The sequence below is a fragment of the Mustelus asterias genome, chromosome 1 (genome assembly GCF_964213995.1).
Source record: "Mustelus asterias chromosome 1, sMusAst1.hap1.1, whole genome shotgun sequence".
In the NCBI taxonomy this organism is placed as follows: domain Eukaryota; kingdom Metazoa; phylum Chordata; class Chondrichthyes; order Carcharhiniformes; family Triakidae; genus Mustelus; species Mustelus asterias.
In genome coordinates this window covers 37648829-37673655 of record NC_135801.1, presented here as the reverse complement: position 1 = coordinate 37673655, position 24827 = coordinate 37648829, and the positions used below count along the sequence as shown (strand labels likewise).

Sequence of the window (24827 nt, the reverse complement as noted above, 5' to 3'; positions counted from 1 at the left end):
CTTTCTTCTTAATATATTCCCTGATTTTTGTTTCCCATATGGGACACTTCTCTGTCTCTATACTGTTTCCTGCCATTCTATATTTAACGACGAGGGATAGGGAGTTGATCAGACTGCGGGTACGGCTTTGGGCTATATTCCGGTCCTCCTCCCTCTGGGTTCTAATACAAACCTACAGAATTTACCCTACCCTCCTTGTTAGTAACAATGCATACACAATACACAATTTCTCGAAAGCAGTTATTTGTCCAATAAGGAGTTTACACCTGTCGGCTCTGAATTTTAAATAATCGTCCAATATAAATTCTGTGGGGTTCGATATCGGAGCAACAAAGTTACTTCTTATCGAGCCCACCCAGGGATGCCAATTGTTGTGCCTGCTGCACAGTCTGTTTTAATCCTTATACGGTGGACAAATAACTGCGAGTAGACATCTTGTTAGTACAACCAATATTTATTTAAACCCACGCAATCAATAATCACCCACCCAACCAACAATAAGTTATCTTACAGAAAATACTAGAATTCAAGTCCAATACACGACCTTGACTTAACTTTGCATGACTGGCAAGTACCCAAGCAGATATTGGCCTTTATCTGTGCATCGGTCTCAGTTGTCCTCTGCGTAGTCTGGTGCTTTGGTCTGGTCTGGCACTCTGGCTCTGGTCTTCCTTCCTTCCTTTTCTGGTGTGGTGGCTCTCCTCGTGCTGGTCGTCGCTGGCGATGTTCACCGTTGTTGTAGCTCGTTCGTGGGGTCAGAGAGAGAGAGATTCTTGGTTGCACAGACCCTTTATACCCCGTTGGGTTTCATACCTCTTTTGGCCATTGCCAATCAATCGATCAGGACTTGATCACCCTGATCGATAAAGTCCAAGCGGGTGCTGGCACACCAATCTCTGGGTATGTCCCCAACGGCCATGTCTGTAGGTGCTGGAGGCACATAGGTCACACACCTCCCTCCCAAATAAGGGGTTACAGCGCCCTTATGTCTGGTAAACAACCCAGTTTGACCAGAAAGTCTCTTTGATCCTGGAGATGGCCCATATCCTGTGGATTCACACGTCTGGGTTGCAGACTGTTTATCTCTGTCTTTTAGGCTGTAGCCTGTCGTTTTAGTTCTTGCCCAATTGTCCCAGAGTGCTTTACAAATTGCCATTTTAGATGGCCCGTTTGGCCACAACTGCGAGTTGCAGATCAACATAAATTGCCTTACAATTTGCCCTCCACCATCTTTAACTTGAGGGAAGCTGCATCAATCTCCCCATGAATTTCAGGAAATTGCTGGATTTGCATCAAATACAAATTGAACTTGCCACAAAAGTTAGGGCTAGTATTTCACTATGATGAGAGATTCATCCTCTTGCAATGCAACTCAATCTTAGAGAAAAGGAACAGTTGAAACTGGTATTTCATTCCTGCAAGTAATAATCCTCCATGAGTCTATTTGACATTTAAATTTTCATTTTTCTTATCTGTCTTTTTTCTCTCATTATTCATTCAGTTGTTTTTGCCCCTCCTCTTATTGTATCTGATTTTAACTTTAAAATCATTCTCTTTCCATCCCTGTTATTCACTGCTTCTTTCTTTATCCTTGAATCTCATTGGTCCTGTTATGATGGCCATAAAGACCATCAATAGATGTCCCTGTGGAGTTCGAGCTTCCTTATAGAGCGAGCGGAGGCTCGCCCAATCAGAAGCAGTCAGCAGGGGTTTTTAAACTTGCTGCTCAACCTGGACTGGCCCTGAAGTGTAGACTGTCTCGCTGTAAGCCGCAGGCCCGGCCCTTCTCCTTGGTACACAATAAAGGGTATTTGTGACTGGAAACTGAGTTTGGCTGATTATGACAGGTCCCATCGTTCAGCCAGATGCCCTGTGGACCTTGCAGATATTGGATCTAATCACAAAATAATTGAAGTATATATGAAATCTGTTGGCTATGTAAAAATTGTGATAAGATGTACTTGAAAGATATTAATTGTTCTGGGTTAATTTAGGTGATTAAACAGGGTCTTGCAGCAAATGCATTACTTGACAGAGGTGCTCAACTACTGGGATCAAATTCAAGGTATTTATTCGTTTATTATTGCTTGTCAGGTCATTACATTTTGATGTTGTTTTATAGCAGCATTTGCAAATGTTTGTGTCAGGGACCTTCTACAAACATTGATACTCCCAGAGACCTTTTTGTCAGTTTTACGATAATTAGAGGAAAATTGTTTATTAATTGTATACAATATTAGAAATAATACTTGTAAGTCAATTAAATATCTTTAATTAGCAAAATTATTTCTATAAATGTCTAAAGCAAAGTCATTAATTGATTTAAAACTTATTTTTAAAACAATTTAGTACTCCTTACACTCCATTGGAAAAAACGACAATGGAAAATACAGATGATGCAGTTACTGAGCAATGGAGTCTTGATCAACCAGTCTCTCAGACCAGAACCACTGCCATAGTAGAAGTAAAAGGAGCAGTGGATATTGTCCTTACCCCACTTGTGACAGAAGCCTTTGACAAGTGAGTGTGTCATTCATGTCCATGAAAGTGCATCTGGGATTGGTGTATGTTTGTCTGCATGCTTGTCAAGCTAAATATAATTTGATCAATATGAAATAAACAGTATTCAAAAGAAAAATACTAGTTTAATGCCAATTTTTCATTGCTATTGCTAATACTGGGTTACTAGCGTAATCTCACCAGAGAGATAATGGAAGTGGCATAATTTTGAGCTGTTAAGACAGTATATTTCAATATTATAACTTTTCCCTCCTGCACAGTATAAAAGGTTGGTTTTATGCCAATTTTGGTTCCAGGGATGAGAAACTTCAGTTTTGAAGATAGATCAGAGAAGCTGGGACTGTTCTCTTTGAAGAGGAGAAAGCTAAGAAGAAATTTAATAGAGGTGTTCAAAATCATAAGGAGGCTGGATAGAGTAGATGGGGAGAAACTTTCCCATTCCTAAAAGGATCGAGAACAAGTGGGCATGGATTTAACGTGATTTGCAAAAAAAGGCAAATGCGTTGAGAAATTTTTTTTTCTCCCAGCGAATGGTTTGGTAGGAAGTGCAAGGGTACGGGGAAGACAGTAAAATGGCACTGAGTCATAATGCTCATTTAGAGAGTCGGTACAAACATGGTGGGCTGAATAGTCTCCTTTTCCTCCATAACAATTCTGTGATTCTGGGATTAGGAGCTGAGCTGAATTATTTTTCCTCTCCCAGCTCATTTATTTGGAATCCATATCCAATTAACAAAAAAATCTGATTCCTATTGAATTTTTCCAGTGTCTTTCATTTGTTGTGATCTGATTTTGGGTTTCACAGTGATTAGAACTGCTGCCTCACAGCACCAGGGACCCGGGGTTGATTCCCAGCTTGGGCCACTGTCTGTGTGGAGTTTGCACATTCTCCCCGTGTCTGCGTGGGTTTCCTCCGGGTGCTCCGGTTTTCTCCCAGAGTCCAAAGATGTGCGGGTTAGGTGGATTGGCAATTCTAAATTACCCCTTACTGTCAGGGGGACTAGCTAAGGTAAATGCATGGAGTTATGGGGATAGGGTCTGGGTGGGATTGTGGTCTATGCAGACTCGAAGGGCCGAATGGTCTCCTTCTGCACTGTAGGATTCTATGAAATTATAACTTTGATCCCTCTAGCTCTACCTGTGTATACAAGGGTTTTTGCAATACGTGTAATGTGATAATGAAAGAAAACATAGGGTTGTAATTATCTTAAATTTGGTATTTTAAATATTAAGATTTATTATCAACATGTATTTGCTGATTCTTGCACAGTGATTTAATTTTCTCTTCATCTACCATGCAAAATCATCGTTTCAGTGGTGTTGACAGAAACAGCCACTTGTCCATAAATATTTAAAGTGACAACATTCCAAAGTGACTTCAGTGTCTTCTCAATGCCTGCCCACATATAGGGACACTGGGACAAACATCCCTATTATTGACACTGAGGCTGGAGAGACCTGTCTAATTAAATGTGTTAGATAAGAATGTATAATCTTCTAATGGGAAAGACATTACTTATTTTGTGTAACCTAATATTTCCAAGGTGAAGTAGATAGTTCAGGATCATACGTACTTTTAAATTGGGTATACTGTATTTAATTTACAGAAAATACAGACTTTAGTGTGCCCTATCTGACAGCATAGCACAGACATTTCTGTCTTGGCCCTTCAGCCTGTTGTACATTTTTTTTCTATGTGAGAAACTAATAACTAATTATTCTCATTATTTAGATATTTTGAAGCAATGGTTCACTTTTCTAGCATTTGGCACCCTGCTGCTATTGTGGATGATCTGCATGCTAAAGTGCTGAAGGAAGCATATCTGAACAGCAAATCAGCCAGTTCAGAATTGGTAAGTGCTGTATGGATTTCAGATAAGACAGTAAAGGCTGCAATGCTATGTTCCATTACTCTTGTCTCTCAAAAAAGCTGAATTATCTTGGAAGAAAATAGCTCTGATTATTGGGTTATATTCACTGCACATTTATGAAAGCAAACATTGCACATAGTTTGAAATGCCACAAGGCAGAGATTTTTAGCATTGTGTCAGGTTGATTCAATTGGTTTCACTTTTGTTCAAGTCATAAAGCTGCGTGTTCAATTCTCTCATGAATTCGTTAAACTTACCATTCTTCTTTGCCAATTACTTCACACAGTTTTGTATTGTCTTCAAATTTGCTAGTACTACTTATGTCGTCTTGTTAATAAAACCAAAAAGTAGTAAACAACATAGCATCAAGCACTGGGAAATCTGTGCTTAGTTGAAATGCCTTTGCTTGTTGAACGCTCTCTTTGGGCGTCCAATCCATTCACTAACATTTTGATACAGAGAGGAAATTTTTCCAGGACCCTGTATTTGATCCTCCTTGCATCATGGTAGATATCCATTCCATTATCAAGATTGCTGATTTCCACCTCTGTAACATTGCATGACTTTGCTCCATCTCAGTTCAGTCTCTATTGAAATTCTCTCAAAACACTTTACCTCTCGATTTGACTATTCAGATGCTCTCCTGACTGAGCTCCCCATTTTCTACCCTCCAAAACTTTGAGCTCATTCAAAATTATGCTGTCCATTTCTGAATTCTCACCAAGTTCTGTTTGTCAACAAACCCCTGTGCTGAATGACCTACATTGACTCCTAAAATTCTCATCCTTAGTTTTCAAATCCCTCCAAGGTTTTACCCTTCCCTAATCTGTAACCTCCTACAATCCCAGAGATGAGGGGTTTGGCGTATGAAGAAAGATTGAACAGTTTAGGCTAAACTCTCTGGAATTTAGAAGAATGAGGGGAGATCAAATTGAGGTATTCAAAATGATAAGAGGTATGAATAAAGTAGACGTGGAGTGGATGCTTCCGCTGGTGGGACATTCTAGGACGAGCAGTCATAGTCTTAGGATAGCAAATTTAAAACAGAGTTGAGGAGAAACTACTTCTCCCAAAGGGTTGTGAATCTGTGGAATTCGCTATCCCAAAGTACGGTGGATGCTGGGACAGTGAGTAAATTTAGAAGGAGTTTGACAGATTTTTAATTGATAATGGGTTGAAAGATAATGGGGATGAGGAGCATATGATCCATGATCAAATGGCGGAGTGGACTCGATGGGCCAAATGGCCTAATCTGCGCCTATATCTTATGAACTTATCTTAGCCCACCAGTTCTGGCCTCTTACGGATCCCTGATTTTAATTACTTCACCATGCCTAGGCCCTAAATTCTGCTATGTCCTTCTTGAACCTCTACCTCTACTATTTCAAGATGCTATTTAAAACAACTTATTTATTTGTTTATTTTCCAAAAAATCTTGAAGTGTCATGACAGCATGAAAATGAGAGTCCTCTACGCCAGTCTTTTGGGCGAGCTCGGCACTGCAATCTTCTGGCACTCTGTCAGTTTTTCTGACAGTTGGGAACTTTTCATCGGCGGGGTGGGGGCTGCGGAGCCGAAGTATGCCAGGGAATCTGGTCTCAGAGCGCTTGGGTGCATTGCGCAGGGTGCCTTGATCTGAAAGTGAACCGAGGGTTTTGTAGAGTGGAAGATGGGAGCTCAGTCAGGAGAGCACTTGAATCGTCAAATCAAGAGGTAAAGTGTTTTGAGAGAGATTCAACAGCATTGTGGAAGTGATGCATTTTGATACGGCTAGTATGGAAAAACAGTATACCATAAATGGTACAATTTTTAAAAATGTAAATGAGCAGAGAGAGACCTGTGGTGTTGTTCATATAATTCCTTAAAAGGTGTCAGGGCTTCTGGGGTGGTGAAACAAGCATATGGGTTGCTAGGGCATGGAAATAGAAGAATAGAATATAACAACGAAGATATTGTGCTGGAACTTTATAAATCACTGGTTGTCCTCATGTGGGCCGGAATTTTACTACCACGCCCACCCCGTAATCGGGTGAGGCTCGCAGAACGGAATTCTCCGTTGGCCTTGAGCGGGATTTTACGAACCTCACCCGAGCAAGGTCTTAAAATCCCGACCGTGGAGTACAATGGACATTTTTCCACATTGAACTCCATCTGCTTCTGCCGAATATCTCTTCTATTCATAATGTTTTGTTTGATATTGCTCCTATGAAGTGCATTGGTCTGTTTTACTTGATCAAAGTAGATCATAGATCATAGAAACCCTACAGTGCAGAAGGAGGCCATTCGGCCCATCGAGTCTGCACCGACCACAATCCCACCCAGGCCCTACCCCCACATATTTTACCCGCTAATCCCTGTGGGGTCCCCCCCACAGCTTGCCTCCTGGGCTTGTAGAATCTCACTAGCTGTTCTGTCTGGAGACAATATACATCTCTTTAAACTGTGTTGAATGCTCCCTCCACCCACATTGTCTGTACCTTTAAGACCTGGCTGGTTGTAGAGATTCGCATTCTAATTAGTATTCTGTAACTTGATTTCTGTGTCTGTGCACTGTTTGAGAGCAGATTTCCACTCCATCTGACGAAGGAGCAGTGCTCCGAAAGCTTATGGTATTTGCTACCAAATAAGCCTGTTGGACTTTAACCTGGTGTTGTGAGACTTCTTACTGTGCTTACCCCAGTCCAACACCGGCATCTCCACATCATGGTTACTTGATCAAAGCCATAGATATCACATTTGATCACACTAAATAACAGTCCACAGGGAATGGTTAGCAAATTCTGCTACCTTGAGTCCATAATGACAGACAATCTGTCTCTTAACGCAGAACTTGATATACGTGTAGAGAAAGCTGTTACCATCTTTGGCTGACTCATGAAACATACTTGGAATGACATCAAGCTGACTTTTAGGACCAAGCTGCTGGCTTACGAGGCTTGTGTTCTCAGCACCTTGTTGTATGGCTGTGAAACATGGACAACTTGCAGGTTTCAAGAAAGGAAGCACAACAACTTCCAACTTCATTGTTTGCACTGCATTCCTAACGTCTCATGGAAGGACAAAGTTGAGAATGTGGCAGCCCTCTCAAAAGCAAACCTCAAGTCTGTTGGCATTCATCAAGCAGAGGTGCCTTTTCTGGCTCAGACACATTTGCAGCATAGAAAACATGAAGGCCCTAAATATTGATTTTTGACCCGAGAGAGAATAGTGAATAACAGAGCGAAATGACGACAACAACTATGGGCTAGTATGTGCCATCATGATAATCTGTACCTACAAAGACTTGATAACAGGCACTAACACCAAACACCAAAAATGTCAAGCCAATGACATCTGTCAACCACTTCCTACATAGCACTTGTGGAATAAACTACCTCTCTTGGTTTGGTCTCTTAAGCCATCAGTAAAAGAGGACTACATGAAGCTACCCCCTCTCAAACGAATTTGCTGCATGTCCATCATAAGTAGATAGAATGATGTCAATAATGCACACAAGCTGTTGCTGTGATCAATGAAACCTTCTGCTTATTGGACTGTCACATGAAATTTCGTATTTCTAACCATGCTATGGGAGATGTGAACTTGATTGCCGAGAATGTCTCAAGCTCTGAAGAAGGCTACCAGGATTTCTTCCAGGAGAGATTATAAACAGAATTTTCCTTATCGTGCATTGTAATTGTTTATTTCTCTCTGTTAACTAACTATTGGTAAGGTAAACTACTTTAGCCTTTGTTATTTTGAACATTTGTGTTGAACAAATATTCTCTCTGTAGGCAACTTCAAAACATGAAGGGCGAACCTCCAAAATAGAAAATGGTACAACTGGTATAACCAAGCCTGGACAGACACGGACAAATCCTGAAACTAAACAAGATAATGTAAAAATCAAGGGTCTTCAAGCTAATGTTTCCATACCAAAGGTATCAACATTCAATTACTATAAATTATTTGTTTTTGAACATGGTCTGGCAAAAATTACCCACACCCTTAAAGATTAGCGGCCAAATTTTCATCTGGGTATGGAGGTCTGTTTCAGTCCGCAGTTGGCCACTCAGACTTTATTTGGAGGAAATCCAGTTTTTCACTGCTATTTTCCTCTGGCCTTTTTGCGGGTCAGAAATATCTAGTGTGCAAAATGTGCATTTTAAATGAAGATTGGATTTCCTTCTACACAATTTTCATATACAGTTTCGGAATTTTAAAAGCCTGTTAAATCTCAATTAGGTTTGAGAGTTGATGAAGAAAATATGAAGTCTGCTGAGAAGTCTGAAAGGTAAAAGTAAAGGTTTTTCATGCCTTCTCATGCCACTACTGTGTGCTGTATTATACTGTAGATATGTTTTTAATGCAGTGGTGCATCACATGGATGTGTCTTTTAAAGGCAAGTTATTTTGACCAGCTTTGTTTTTCTGTTCATATGCATTACAGTGCTTTCCGAATGGAGAAAGCACTATGACGCAATAAAGAATGTTGCAACACATCCTATTATCCTATGCTCTCATTTTTTTCTGCTATAATTTAAATGGCTCTGGCTGATGAAAGAAATACGTGGTTTTGACACTTGGGGGGGGAAAAAAAATGAGGCTGGAAAAAATAATCTAACCACCTCCTTCTTACTTTGAATTCGAAATTCTATTCTATCCTTAACAGAGAATAATATTGTTTGGACAGCTGTGGCCATTCTGAACGCTGGCTGGGTTTTGGGCACTAAAGAGTTTCACCATTGTAGGTGTGACATTTATCTGAGCATGAATAACACTTTCAAGAAGTTGTGATAACAGATTGTCCCATTGATGTGGTTTCTGGTTTGTTTACACAAGCTAATAGGATTGCTAGCATTAGAAAGTTTTTTTTTATGTAGCGTAATTAATTTTTTGAGTATTAATGACTTGAAGGCTTTTATTAGATGGTGAGAGGTTTATTTAAAAAAAAACATTTTCCATTTATATTGCAAGGAAACTGAGAATTGTGTATAGTCCATACTGAATGAGTGGCTATGGAAGATACATAAGTGTATGGAGGTTGCAAGGATGACGTGGAAGTGGGGTGGAGGTGGCGTGGGTGATTTGAGGGGGCATGGGCTAGAATGGGTTTGGGTGGAGGATGTGGCTGGTGAGTAGCAGGATTTGTGGGGGCGGGGGGGGGGGGAGGGGGCTTAAAACACTGTTGGGAGTTTGAATACTCTGTTGAAAAATGGAGGTGGATCTTCTAATTGGCCCAAGCATACTCTGGATGTACACCAGCATGGTTTTCAAACTGCACTGCGAACCTGATCCTGATATAAAAAGGTCAAAAATGGCATATGAACTCTCACATAGGTCAGGCATGCTGTTTGTGAGGTCAGAGTTTCCTGAGCCTAGAGGAAGATTTTGCCCTAGAAGTGAGTTAGAATCTCATAATGATCTGAAGACAGTCATTTTATTTCTTAATGTTCAATATTTGGGAGTAAATTGTATATAATGAATTTGTGCACAGGATTTTCTGAAGAAAAGGTGCAGCCATTCATGGGCAAGTAATGAGACCACAGACACCATGCAGATGCTGCATTCACTTGTGCACAAATAGGCAAAACTGATTTGCATGATTAACTAACACTCATGGGCATATAGTAAAAACACATTTAATTTTGTTTTGGTACCTTTTTGTGATGAAGCAGGAGTGCCATGACCATGTAATCTGGTGGCATTAGGTAGTGAAAGACTACAGGCTGCCTGTTGTGTATTTGGCACACTCTCAGCATTGGAAGAAGGATCCAATTGGGGGTATGGAGTCTGACAGCAGAACTGGAAAAGTGTGGACAGTGAGGCCCTATTTTTTTTTTTTAAATGGCTTTCTATTCATCATTCTTTACAAAAAAGCATTATTTGGCAGGAGTACTTCCATAGCACCTCAATTGCATTACAGGGTACCTCATTTCATTACAACATTTGTACACTTCCACAAACTTGTCATCATTCATTCTCCCAGCCCCTTTTATTCCAGTTGCCTGTGAAGATCTTGACCTGATGTCTATGTATAGTTTCCCACAAGAAAGTAGGAACTGTTTGTACAGTTAAGTGACAGTGATTGTGGCACCGGGTTGGCAATGCAAAGCCTAACATCAGTAGTGGGGATAATTCTTGAATCCATTATCAAGGACTTTATAGCGGAGTATTTAGAAAGCAGTGGCAGGATCAGACAGAGTCAGCATGGATTTATGAAGGAGAAATCATGTTTGACAAATTTGTTGGAATTCTTTGAAGATGTAACTAGTAGAGTTGACAAGGGGGAGCCAGTCGATGTGGTATATTTGGACTTTCAGAAAGTGTTTGACAAAGTCTCGCATAAGAGATTACCATGCAAGATTAAAGTGCATGGGTTTGGGGTTTGAGATGGATAGAAAACTGGTTGGCAGAGAGGAAACAAAGGAATTATTGGGTCCTTTTCAAATTGGCAGGCAGTAACTAGTGGGGTGCCACAGGGATCGGTGCTGGGACCCCAGCTATTCACAATATATATTAATGATTTGGATGAGGGAACAAAATATAACATCTCAAAGTTTGCAGATGATATCAAGTTGGGTGGGAGGGTGAACTGTGACGAAGACGCAGAGATCCTTTAGCACGATCTGGACAGGTTGGGCGAGTGGGCAAATCAATGGCAGTTGCAGTATAATTTGGATAAAGATGAGGTTATTCACTTTGGGAGCAAAAACAAGAAGGCAGATTACTACCTGAATGGGAGAGGGGAGTGCGCAGCAGGACCTGGGTGTCCTTGTGCACCAGTCGTCGAAAGTGAGCAGTGAAGAAGGCAAATAGTATGTTGGCCTTCATTGTGAGAGGTTTCAAGTACAGGAGCAGGGATGTGTTGTTGCAATTATACAGGGCTTTGGTGAGACCATGCCTAGAGTATTGTGTGCAGTTTTGGTCTCTTTTTCGGAGGAAGGATGTCCTTGCTCTTGAGGGAGTGCAGCAAAGGTTTACCAGGCTGATTCTGGCTGATGTATGAGGAGAGATTAGGTTAGGATTGTTTTCGCTGGAGTTCAGACGAATGAGGGGGGATGTCATAGAGACTTATAAAATTCTAACAGGACTAGACAGGGTAGATGCAGGGAGGATGTTCCGGATGGTGGGGGAGTCCAGAACCAGTGGTCACAGTCTGAGGATTTGGGGTAGACCACTTAGGACGGACGTGAGGAGACATTTCACCCAAAGAGTGGTGAGCCTGTGGAATTCATGACTTCAGGAAGTAGTTGATGCCAAACCATTAAATGTATTCAAGAGGCAGCTGGATATAACATTTGGGGTGAATGGGATCAAAGATTATGGGGAGAAAGCAGGATTTGGCTATTGAGTTGGACGATCAGCCCTGGCCATGATGAATGGCTGAGCAGGCTCAAAGGGCCAAATGGCCTCCTCCTGTTCCTATCTTCTATGATCATGGCAAGATTTCCTTGAATCTGATCATTTGTAGGCTGGCTGCAGACAAATGGCCATAAAATGATTGCAAAGATTCAACTGGCTAACCTGTACTTGGTAGGGAATAAATCGGCTATACCTCACCTAGTCTGGCCTACATCTGACTCCAGTCCAATACTGAATGGTTAATTTTTGACGAGCAGTAGCTTGGGATGGACAATTACTCCTGCATTGCCAGTGTAACCCATATCCCATCTGTTACCTATTAAAACAACACTATTCATATTTACCTACATTAATCAGACTTCTTTTTGAAAACTTGCAGGTGAATTTATGTCTTTTGCAAGCATCAGTGGAAAAACCTCCAACGTTCAGCTCAAATAAGAATGTTACTCAGGTTTCTCTTGTTGCACTGTGCTTTGACAGAATTTCTACTCAAATTCTGATGAACAGGTAAATTAATAAAGCTTTGTTTTGGGGAATGTTGTTTTAAGCATTCAGAGTACATAATTAAGGCCAGTAATAGCCATTACATTTGTTGCTTGCCGCAAAAGAATGTTTTTTGGGAATTACAGTCTCATCCAGAAAGGAGACTGCTTCAACTTTCAGAATGATGCACACAGTTTAAGAGTGTAAACCTTATTTTGAGGATTCTTAAGATCTATTAAATTTCTAAAGTTTTACTGCTTTTGTAAACATTTCAAGCTAGTAATTATATCAGTTATCAATTTTGACAAAGTTAGCTTTTGGTTAACATGTTACCTTTGATGTGACTTTTCATGGACAGCATCCTGACAGGTTTAAACTGTCTTTGTCAGAAATTATAGTGGATTTTCCATCTTGTATTGGACTTTCAATCTTTTCAAATGGCATTTTGGCATTGTGAATATAAAAGAAGGGAAGTATTGCTGCAACTGTACAAGGCATTAGTGAGACTGCACCTGGAGTATTGTGCATGGTTTTGGTCCCCTTACTTGAGCAGGGATATAGTTGCATTGGAGGCAATTTAAGGGAGGTTCACTTGATTGATTTCAGAGATATGGGGTTTGTCTTATGAAGAGAGATTGAACAGCTTTAGCCTATACTCTCTAAAGTTTAGACGAATAAGGGGAGATTTAATTGAGGTATATAAGATGCTAAAGAGATTAGCAAGGTAGACATAGAGAGGATGTTTCCTCTTGTGGGGGAATCTAGAACAAAAGTTCATAGTTTTAGGATAAGGGATAGCAGATTTAAGACAGAACTGCGGAAAATTACTCTCAAAGAGTTGTGAATTAGTGGAATTCACGACCTTGAGTGTTGTGGATGCCAGGACATTGGAGATAGACAGATTTTTAATTAGTAATGGGTTGAAGGGTTATAGAGAACAGGCAGGAAAGTGGAGTTGAGGCTGAAACAGATCAGCCATGATCATATCAGATAGCGGAGCAGACTCAAGGGGCTGAATTGCCTACTTCTGCTCTTAGTCCTTTTCTTGCATTCACAATTCAATTATACATAGCGTTCAATGTTTTAATAAAGAAAAGTTACCTCCTCAAATTGTTGAAGCACAAGCTCACAAGTGTAAATGGATTAATCTATATCCTGTAAAATAATTCGGATTCGGTGTACTAAATCTTAGAAGATGGTTATTTCTTGCAGTTTAGGGGTTTTTGAGTTGGCATTGCATATGCAATAAGTGCTTGATTTTAAATTTGTCTGAAGCTTATTTTGTACAACTTTTGCTGACAGGGGTATAGTAGAAGATGGAAGCAACAATCCTGATGCAGGCAGAACATCTGTTGCATTTGATAAGTATGTAAATACTAGTAAGATGCAACCACAGTCATCTGGTTCCCTGAGATCAAATTCAGGAGCAGAGAGGGGAAAAGAGCTGGCAGCCAAGCTCAATGTCCATCGTATACATGGTCAGTTAAGAGGTCTTAGCACGACAGGTAAGATGACTAACTTAGAATAATAATGATTCACAGTTATCATCTAAGTTTCTGCTTAAATTTTGTGAAAGAAGTTAGAAAGCAGTGTACACTTGTCTCTATTTTAAGATCACTATCAACACAATCACGAGTAATCTAGTTAGTTGTTCATATATATCAGCTGGTATCTGAACAAAGACCAGTACAGCACAGGAACAGGCCCTTCGCCCCATTGAGTCTGTGCCAACACAGATGCCTCTCTAAATTAAACTAATTTTCTTGCCTCTACATGATCCATATCCCTCTATTCATGTATCTATCCAGATGCCTCTTGAACGTTGCTATAGAATCTGCTTCTACCATCTCCTCCAGCAGCACGTTCCAAGCATTCACCACCCTCTGTATGAAAAACTTGCCCCTTACATCTCTTTTAAACGTTTCCCCCTCTCACTTTCAATTATGCCCCCGAGTAATTGACCCTTCGGGAAAAAGACTCTGACTATCCACTCTATCTAAACCTGTCACAATCTTGTAAACCTCGATCAGGTCCCCCCTCATCCTCCGACGCTCCAATGAAAACAGTCCAAGTTTGTTCAACCTTTCTTCATAGTCCATATCTTTCAAACCAGGCAACATCCTGGTAAATCTTTTCTGCACCCTTTCCAATGCATCAACATCCTTCCGGTAGTGTGGCGACCAGAATTGTACACAATACTCCAAATGCGGCCTAACCAAAGTCTTATATAGCTGCGACATGATTTTCCAATTCCTATACTCAGCGCCCGCCCTGACTGATGAAGGCCAGCATGCCATACGCCGCCTTGACTACCTTGTCCACCTGAGTTGCCACCTTCAGGGAACTGTGGATCTGCACGCCTAGATCCCTCTGTATTGCTAATATTTCTAAGAGCTCTACCATTTACTGTACACTTCTGCAGTCGACCTTCCAAATCATATCACCTCACATTTGTCCGTGTTAAACCCGGGTCCCTGGGCGGCACTGTGGCACAGTGGTTTAGCACTACTGTCTCACAGCACCAGGGACCCAGGTTCGATTCCTGGCTTGGGTCACTGTCTGTGTGGAGTTTGCACATTCTCCCTGTGCTAGGGTAAATGCATGGGGTTATGGGGAATAGGGCCTGGATGGGATTGTGATGCATATTTACCCTAGCTAATCTCCCTGACACTAAGGGACAATTTAGCATGGTCAATCCACCTAACCTGCACATCTTTGGACCGGAGCACCCGGAGGAAACCCACGTAGACACGGGGAAAGACTCCACACAGATAATGACCCAAGCTGGGAATTGAACCCGCGTCCCTGGCGCTGTGAGGCAGCAGTGCTAATCACTGTGCCACCGTGCTGCCCAAACTTCAAAAATCAAAACACATAAAAAGAAAGACTTGCATTTATATATCACTTCTTGCAACCATTGGACACCTCAAAATGTTTTAAAGCTAATTAATTACTTTTTGAACTGTAGTTATTGTAATGTAGGAAATGGAGCAGCTAATATGCACTCAGTAAACTCCCACAAACAGCAATGTAATAACCAGAGAATCTGGTTTAGTGATGTTCATTGAAGGATATAAAAGTTGTAACTTTTTTTTCTGAACATTAAATCATGTTTTTATTTTCCTTTGGAAGCCCCCCCCCCCCCCCCCCACCCCCAAACCAGGTGATTGCAAAAATGTATAATTATTATTCTTGACAGATTTTGGTATAATCTTTGTTGATATAGAATAAATAGCTTTCATAGTGAGATGAAACTGGAATCTAGTCAAAACTACTATCGAAGAAACTACAGAAGAAGATGTTCTAAAAAGAATTTGGCTTCATACAGAACCTATTTTAGCATATTTAAATTCAAAATATTTGGCAGTAGGTGGTGGGAGATTAAACATGCATGTGTTGTTTTCTTGAATTTTTGGGAATAAATAAAACATTCTAGATCAAGGATTGGACATCATCAACTCTTCAACATTAAATCCGTTTCTTAGTTGATTCAATATTGCAAATGCACCAACTTTCGTTTATATAGCATCCTAATTTGGTAAAGTGTACCAATACACTTCACAGGATTGTTATCAAATAAAATTGGACATTGAGCAATATGAGGACATATTAGTACATATGACCAAATGTTTAGTCAAAAGAGGTAGGTTTTAAAAATTGTCATGAAGAATAAGAGAGGACAGAAGATATAGGGAGGGATGAGAGGACCATATTGATGGAGGCATGAGTACTGGAGGATCGTAGATATCTCAGAGGATTGTAGGGTTGGAAGAGGTTTCAGAGAAACAAAGGGATGAGGCCACAGGGATGTGAAAACAAAATTAAAATGTTTAAAGTTATTTTAAAAACTTTGGTGCAGAAATAACGTTATTTAGAGTTTATGTTTGGATCATTAAGAAAAAATGGTGTAAAAGTGAAATCTACAGAGCTAAATGAACTGTTGAATATTAGTAATTGTTCTGATTAAATTTTAGAATGAGTATCCTAATATTCTTTTGATGCTTTACCTTCATTAAGATTTAGGAATATGTTCAATCACTGCAATCCCTTTTGAGAAGTCAAAAGTTATTTTCACATTAGAAGAATTGGAAGATTTTACTTTTATGGATGATGCTGAACTGCTCAAAGCTGCGGACACAAGTAAAACTCCTCAGAGTGTGGAGAAATGGGGATGGATAATGTTTGAATGTGGAATTGAAAATTTAACCGTTAAAGGTAGGCTAGTTTTCTTTATTCCTGTGCAGTTCACAACGAAAAACATTGGTTTTATTTAAAGAAATACGTTTAATTCTTGTTTGTAGCCACTTTATGCTATAACAATTGCTGTAAATCAGATTGCCTTACAACATAAGAAGTAGGAAAATATGTAGGTTTTTTCACCCTTCCAACCTGCTCTGCTGGGAAGTAGAACATAGCTGATGTGATATTGGCCTTATCTCCACATTCCAGTCTGTCTCATTAACCCGCGACTCCTTTGTTGACCAAAAATCTGTCTAACTTGTCCTCAAATATATTCAATAAACTAGCTTCCATTGCTCTATGGGAAAGGGAATTCCTAAGATTTGCAATCCTCTGAAAGAAGAAATTCCACCTCATCAACGTCTTAATTGGAAGACCCCATTTTTAAAGATCTTTTGTTCCCTATTTCTAGATTTCCCCTGCAAGAGGAAATATCTCCTCAGCATCGACCCCACAAATATTGGAGGTTTGAATAAGATCGCCAATCATTCTTCTAAACTCCAATCAGTATAGGCTTAACCTGCTTAACCTTTCCTCACAAGGCAACGCTTCAGTCCATGAATTGGCCGAGTGAACCTTCTCTGAACTGCCTCCAATTCAAGTAATCTCTCCTTAGAGATCAGAATTGTGTGCAGTACTCCAGGTGTCGTCTTACCGCTGTCCTGTACAAATGTAGCAAAACTTCCCTACTTTTATATTCCTCCCCCTTGCAGTAAAGCCCAAAATCCCATTTGCTTTCCAAATTACTTGCCATACCAGCACAATAGCTTTTTGTGAACTCTTGTATGATGACATCCAGATCCCTCTGTAGCACAGCATTTTGCAGCTTCTCTCAATTTAAGTAACATTCTGCTTTTCCTGTCTTTCCACCAAAGTGGAGAACCTAACATTTTCCCACATTACACTCCATCTGCCAATTTTTTGCCCACTTAATTGACCCATATCAAAGAATGCTAATGAATATATCGAACATGATTCCTCTTTCACAAAACCATGTTGACTCTGCCTGATGGTATTATGATTTCGAAGGGGGCTGTGCACTACCACCTTAAGAGTAATTTGGGGTGTGCAATAAAGGCTGGCCTTGCCACCAATGCTCATGTCCTATTAAAAGAATAAAAAAAACTGAGGTCATCCAAAATGCTGCTGCATATGGGGCAGGGCAGTAGCACAGTGGTTAGCACTCCTCCCTCTCAGTGCCAGGGACCTGGGTTTGATTCTCAGCTTGGGTCACTGTCTGTGTGGAGTTTGCTCATTCTCCTCGTGTCTGCGTGGGTTTCCTCTGGGTGCACCGGTTTCCTCCCACAGTCCAAAGATGTGCAGGTTAGGTTGATTGACCATGATAAATTGCCCCTCAGTGTCAGGGGGGCTAGCAGGGTAAATGTGTGGGGCTACAGGGATAGGGGCTAGGTGGGATTGTGGTCGGTGCAGACTCGATGGGCCAAATGGCCTCCTCCTGCACTGTAGGGATTCTATGTCTGAACTGGCATCAGGTTCGATTTAACTTTTACAATTGTTCTCACCCCCAGTTGATTGCCAGTTAAGAAACATCAAACCTTTATTTAAAAAAATCCTATCATTGTTCTCAAATCGCTCTACAACCTCGGCCTTCCCTATCTCTGATCTCCTCCAACCCTCTGTGATATCTACACTCCTCTACTACTAGCTCCTTGGATATCTTGATTTTGGTTGTTCCTTTATTGATGCTTGTACCTTTATTTGTCAAGCCCCTAACCTTTGGAAGTTACCTACTACATCTTTGACTCCCTCTATCTCTTAACTCTTTTAAGATGCACTTTAAAAGCTGTGTCTTTGACTAAGCTTTAGGTTTAATGCCCAATAGTCACTTTGCGTGACTTGCGCCAAATTCCTGCTGCAGGGATCATATGGTCCCACTGACGGCAGGCTCCTGTCACTGGGTTTCCCTGATGTGGAGATGCCGGCGTTGGACTGGGGTAAACACAGTAAGAAGTTTAACAACAGCAGGTTAAAGTCCAACAGGTTTATTTGGTAGCAAAAGCCACACAAGCTTTCGAGGCTCTGAGCCCCTTCTTCAGGTGAGTGGGAATTCTGTTCACAAACAGAACTTATAAGACACAGACTCAATTTACATGAATAATGGTTGGAATGCGAATACTTACAACTAATCCAGTCTTTAAGAAACAAAACAATGGGAGTGGAGAGAGCATCAAGACAGGCTAAAAAGATGTGTATTGTCTCCAGACAAGACAGCCAGTGAAACTCTGCAGGTCCACGCAACTGTGGGAGTTACAAATAGTGTGACATAAATTCTGATTCTAGGATCGCATGATAAAGACTCAGGAGGAAAAAAGCAGAAATATTTATGTGAAATAGTGTGACATAAACCCAATATCCCGGTTGAGGCCGTCCTTGTGTGTGCGGAACCTGGCTATCAGTTTCTGCTCCGCGACTCTGCGCTGTCGTGTGTCGCGAAGGCCGCCTTGGAGAACGCTTACCCGAATATCAGAGGCCTCTGATATTCGGGTAAGCGTTCTCCAAGGCGGCCTTCGCGACACACGACAGCGCAGAGTCGCGGAGCAGAAACTGATAGCCAGGTTCCGCACACACAAGGACGGCCTCAACCGGGATATTGGGTTTATGTCACACTATTTCACATAAATATTTCTGCTTTTTTCCTCCTGAGTCTTTATCATGCGATCCTAGAATCAGAATTTATGTCACACTATTTGTAACTCCCACAGTTGCGTGGACCTGCAGAGTTTCACTGGCTGTCTTGTCTGGAGACAATACACATCTTTTTAGCCTGTCTTGATGCTCTCTCCACTCCCATTGTTTTGTTTCTTAAAGACTGGATTAGTTGTAAGTATTCGCATTCCAACCATTATTCATGTAAATTGAGTCTGTGTCTTATAAGTTCTGTTTGTGAACAGAATTCCCACTCACCTGAAGAAGGGGCTCAGAGCCTCGAAAGCTTGTGTGGCTTTTGCTACCAAATAAACCTGTTGGACTTTAACCTGGTGTTGTTAAACTTCTTACTGGGTTTCCCAGCAGCAAGGATTGCATTCAACTGGAAACCTTGTTGACAATGGTGGGATCATTACATGCCGTCGCCAGCAAGTGGTATGCCGTCTACTGTCGCCGCAAGACACGCTGAAGAGGGGCAGAAAGATCCCATTGTATTAGATTTTGCTCTATAATGCGCCAGTGAAACCCCTTGAGACTTTTATCTTGTTACAGATGCTACATAAATACAGGTTGATCAAAATAAACTCATTTATTTGCGAAATTAGGTACTGTGGTCTGCAGAGCCCAGCCTTAGAGTTGCCTTGTTCTGATATCAAAATTATCTCAGGATGGATTGGGGTGGGTGGTAAGAGAGAGCTCTTCCTTGTTTTCCCAAGAATGAAAATCCAGATGTGCCTGAACCAGAAAGGTTGAAAATGATCCAAGGTAGATAAGCAACATGCAGCAACTGAATCACATGGTGGTTGGTTACAGGCTAAACAGCCATAAATTTTGTTAGGTTGTGGAGGTGCCAAGTGATAACCATTTCAGGGCAGGTAAGTCATGCAGATTGCTTGGCCCTTTTGAGAGAGGCTTGAAATCTAGGAGCCATTACAAAAGGAAGTGGTGAAATTGCTTGCAAAAAGTGTATTTTTTTGTTAAATATGGTACTTGGGTACGATGTTTGAAAATTGATTTGTGTATATGTTTTTGTCATGTCAAGTATTGTTACTGTACTTGGTTTCTTAGGAGGAAGGCAGTCAGGAGCTGTTTTGTACAATGTTATGGGTGTTCTTGGGAAATCAAATACAGCAGAAAGGAACGGAATGCTAAAATCGGGTGATTCTACTGGTTCTCCAACTGGCAGCGGCTATAGCACTGATGTATCGGAAGATAATCTCCCTCGTGATGAAAGAAGTCCAACTTCAGATAACATTGGAAATTCAGCATCTGATGATCAGGTAACATTTAATAGCACTTAATAAATGCATTCAAAATGTTACTAAAACCTGTTAACACAAAATCTCAGTTGATTTAAATTTTAAAATTATATCAGGTACAAATCAGTGATTAAGCAGTATACAGTACATAATAGTGAGTTTGCAGCTTATTTGCATGTTGATTTTAAGAATATAATCACAGACCATAACTGGACATGCATCTCAGACACTGGCTGTTTTACATAAAAGATGAGTGCTGTGTCTATTGACACTGCTGTTACAGCCACTGACTTGCATGCTGTGCCAGCCATGATGTGAAGGCAGGACAGGTCTTATGACAGGACATGCAGCGAACGATGTATTTTATTGGAAAGTTTTGTTTTTATTCTTTCACGGATATGGGCATCATTTGTTGTCCATCCTTAGTTGTCCTTGAACTGATTGGCCATTTCAGATGGCAGTTAAGAGTCAGTAAGAAGTCTCTCAACACCAGGTTAAAGTCCAACAGGTTTATTTGGTAGCAAAAGCCACTAGCTTTCGGAGTGCTGATCCTTCGTCAGGTAAGTGGGAGTTCTGTTCACAAACAGGGCATATAAAGACACATACTCAATTTACAAAATAATGGTTGGAACGTGAGTCTGTAGGTAATCAAGTCTTAAAGGTACAGACAGTGAGAGTGGAGAGAGCGTTAAGTACAGGTTAAAGAGATGTGTATTGTCTCCAGACAGGACAGTTAGTGAGATTTTGCAAGCCCAGGCAAGTCGTAGGGGTTACAGATAATGTGACATGAACCCAAAATCCCGGTTGAGGCCGTCCTCATGTGTGCGGAACTTGGCTATCAGTCTCTGCTCAGCGATACTGCATTGTCGCGTGTCGTGAAGGCCGCCTTGGAGAACGCTTACCCGAAGATCAGAGGCCGAATGCCTGTGACCACTGAAGTGTTTCCCAACAGGAAGAGAACACTCTTGCCTCGTGATTGCCGAGCGGTGTTCATTCATCCGTTGTCGTAGCGTCTGCATGGTCTCCCCAATGTACCATGCCTCGGGACATCCTTTCCTGCAGCGTATCAGGTAGACAACGTTGGCCGAGTTGCAAGAGTATGTACCGTGCACCTGGTGGATGGTGTTCTCACGTGAGATGATGGCATCCGTGTCGATGATCCGGCACGTCTTGCAGAGGTTGCTGTGGCAGGGTTGTGTAGTGTTGTGGTCACTGTTCTCCTGAAGGCTGGGTAATTTGCTGCGGACAATGGTCTGTTTGAGGTTGTGTGGTTGTTTGAAGGCAAGAAGTGGGGGTGTGGGGATGGCCTTGGCGAGATGTTCGTCTTCATCAATGACATGTTGAAGGCTTCGGAGAAGATGTCGTAGCTTTTCCGCTCTGGGGAGGTACTGGACGACGAAGAGTACTCTGTCCGCCGTGTCCCACAGTTAAGAGTCAACCAGGTTGTTGTAGGTCTTGAGTCACCTGTAGGCCAGAACTCAATACCTTAAGGGCCAACTGTGAATCAGATGGATTTTTATAACGATTAAGCATTATTGCCATGGTTACTATTACTGAGACTAGTTATATATTCCACCCCCCCCCCCCCCCCCCCCTTTTTCAACAAGCAAAGAAATAAAGTCTATTTGAGTCTATTTAAAAAGAGTTTGCTGCAAATAGAACTTGGGATTAGAACTGCAGCAACATCTTCTGATAAAAGCACAGTGATTTATTCAGTGATTGGGGGATAGTTACATGCAAATTATGTGCATAAAGTCAATCTGAGTCATTTACAGCAGTGTGTCAATCCAGCGTGAATGACCAGGGAATTACCGAATCATCTCTATTCTGGCCAGGAATGGTGATGTTTCTACATGTGGAGATGCGGGCGTTGGACTGGGGTGAACACAGTAAGAGTTTTAACAACACCAGGTTAAAGTCCAACAGGTTTATTTGGTAGCAAATACCATTAGCTTTCGGAGCGCTGCTTCTTTCCACTCCATCTGACGAAGGAGCAGCGCTCCGAAAGCTAATGGTATTTGCTACCAAATAAACCTGTTGGACTTTAACCTGGTGTTGTTAAAACTCTTACGATGTTTCTACATGCAGCTGTAAAATATGACATATGCCAAGTGGCTAATTACTGTTGATTATTACCGCGGCTTCCATTGTTTTGTAACATTGAAGCATAATAAATTTAATTGATTTGTAAGTCTGTGTCTCATCTACATTATCCAAAACATTGTCTTAATTGTATGTTAGTCATGATTCTGAGATTCTGCAACATTTTTTAGGTTTTATGTACTTTACAACTTGCAGATTTATTGTTTTACAAATCTAAATGTATAAAATAGACACAAGTATCAACTGCTAGTGCAGTGGAGTTCATCATGAAACAAAATGTTTCAAACAGGACAACTATTTTGAACTTTACAATAAACCTAGCAACTGAGTGATTTCTCGCTGCAGTATATATTGTATCTCATCTGAAAAGTACATTTTGGGAGTTAGGCCTTGTGGTTCAGCTGGTTTACTTGTTATTCACTCATCTCAGGTTTGGATTTGAATCCAACACAGAAAACTGGATTGGGGAATTGAGTTATGGAAAGTTTAAGCTAGTTTCTAATGTGTGCAGAAAATGACAGAAATTTTCCTAATTCAGTACAAATTGTTAACTGAATTGGAAACTCTACCCTTGTAGAAAACAAAAGAATTTACAATGGTGTGTTGCTGATGTGGGGGCTTTACCCAGGGGGATTAGTGCTGAGGCTGGGTTTCACCAGCTGTTGCTAGGGGCTGGTCATGCGGAAAGAGCTGGTTGTTTAGGAAGGGAGCATGGACTGACTCAGCTAGGTGATGAAATTCACCACTGGAACTGCCTCAGGGCAGCTTTTTATTGTTATTACTTGTTAGGCATATCTACATCTTTGGTGATCTGGCCCCTACTGGGTGGCCCCTTTACCATTAACAATACAAAGAGTTAAAAAGCTGAGGAAGTAAAGCTGAAACCATCTTAGCCACCTGATGTTTCCTCCTGTAACCCACTAGCCTCCAGACATATGCTGGAATTCTACCGCCTCGCCCGTTACGGGAATCGGAGCGGGCGAGGGGCGGACAATAGGAAGGTCTGTTGACCTTGGGTGAGATTTTCCGGTCTTGGGTGGAGCAAGATCATAAAATCCCTACCATAGGCTTTTGTCTTTCCTCTGATAACAGCCCACAAGTTCGGGGGTCAAGGGGGTTGTGGGATTCAGATGTTAGGCAAGTCAGCATCTCCTAAGCCCATATCTAGGCTATGCTGCAAACAAAGGAGGAAAGGAGAAATTTTCCGACTTAGAAGCTAACATGTCAGGACTATGTGCCCTGGCATGAACAGTGACCCACACTCTACAGCCAGGCGACACTGACTGACTGTGAGCTACTCAATATTAATGTTGAAATTGCTGCTCCACAGGAAACTAGATTAGCTGACACAGGCTCTGTACGTGAGGCTACTATACTTCCTATTGGCATGGCATCAGTGCAGAAGATCACTGTGAGCATATTGTTAGCTTCACAGGCAGCAGTAGATTGACGTAGTTAATTGAGCCACTAATAGCAACTTCTGGACACCTCATTGCTCTGCATCTGTTGTCAACATCATCTGTGCTTGTGCATCAAACTTGTATGCTAGCATCTCAGAGAAGGATAAATTTTTTGATCTTGTACACTCCTGAATGAACTTAGCATCAACAACATTTCGGGGCAAATGTCACCATAAAGTATCATGGTGCCATCCATGGCCTAACCAGTGGCACCAACTTAACCTGTTTATCACCAGAAGATGCAATTTGCCCAATATTCTCCTTGCCTTCATCTATCACAGCATAGGTTGTGGTACTGGTGACTCTCTTGTCAGCAGCAGAGTGAAGGTGCACCCCGTAATTTTCACAGCTTCAAAATTGATGGCCTGCCTAGCATAAGAAATGATGCCAATTACCAGCACCTCACATTGGTATTCAAGCAGAAGGGAGGGTGGCAATGAGCAAATTTCAGAACGGTAAGGTTTGGCAGAACATGTGACAACCTTTTATTTAAAATTTGTTTTATGAAATGAAACAACTTGCTGAGTGAATAAAAGCACAATAATAAATTAATTATGTATTACTCTCCTTTAAAATCAAGACAGCCATTCGCATATAAAGGGTAAGAGTGAGTGTGTCCAGATTACTTTCAGTCGCAGATGCTCACTTACTTGCCCTCACCAATTGTGAAAGTAGATGACTGCCTATTGGGGGGGGGGGGGGGGGGGGGGGGGGGGGTGAACCCCTTTTTCTCTTTCTCTCTCACATACATGTACGCCCTCTCGCTCTCCCTCTCTCACACGCGCGCCGCGCGCACGCACGCACGCGCGTGCGCACACACACACACACACTCATTCTCTCACACACACTCGCCCTCTTTCTCTCACACACACTCACCTTCTC

The 24827-nt window shown here is 41.4% G+C and overlaps 1 protein-coding gene across 9 annotated transcripts in view; it reads left to right on the top strand.

The window, feature by feature from the left end:
* Positions 1–24827, top strand: part of kiaa1109 (KIAA1109 ortholog) — a 449716-nt gene that overhangs the window by 231952 nt on the left and 192937 nt on the right. For all 9 annotated transcript variants that reach the window (XR_013497649.1, XR_013497648.1, XM_078211413.1 and 6 more), the window contains 8 exons: positions 1995–2065; positions 2350–2520; positions 4253–4373; positions 8165–8311; positions 12114–12241; positions 13520–13722; positions 16235–16432; positions 20192–20403. Coding sequence is in view for 7 of the 9 variants with exons in the window: in XM_078211413.1 (XP_078067539.1) it covers positions 1995–2065; positions 2350–2520; positions 4253–4373; positions 8165–8311; positions 12114–12241; positions 13520–13722; positions 16235–16432; positions 20192–20403 (1251 nt within the window). In the remaining 2 variants the exon portion in view is untranslated. The remainder of the gene's footprint in view (positions 1–1994; positions 2066–2349; positions 2521–4252; positions 4374–8164; positions 8312–12113; positions 12242–13519; positions 13723–16234; positions 16433–20191; positions 20404–24827) is intronic.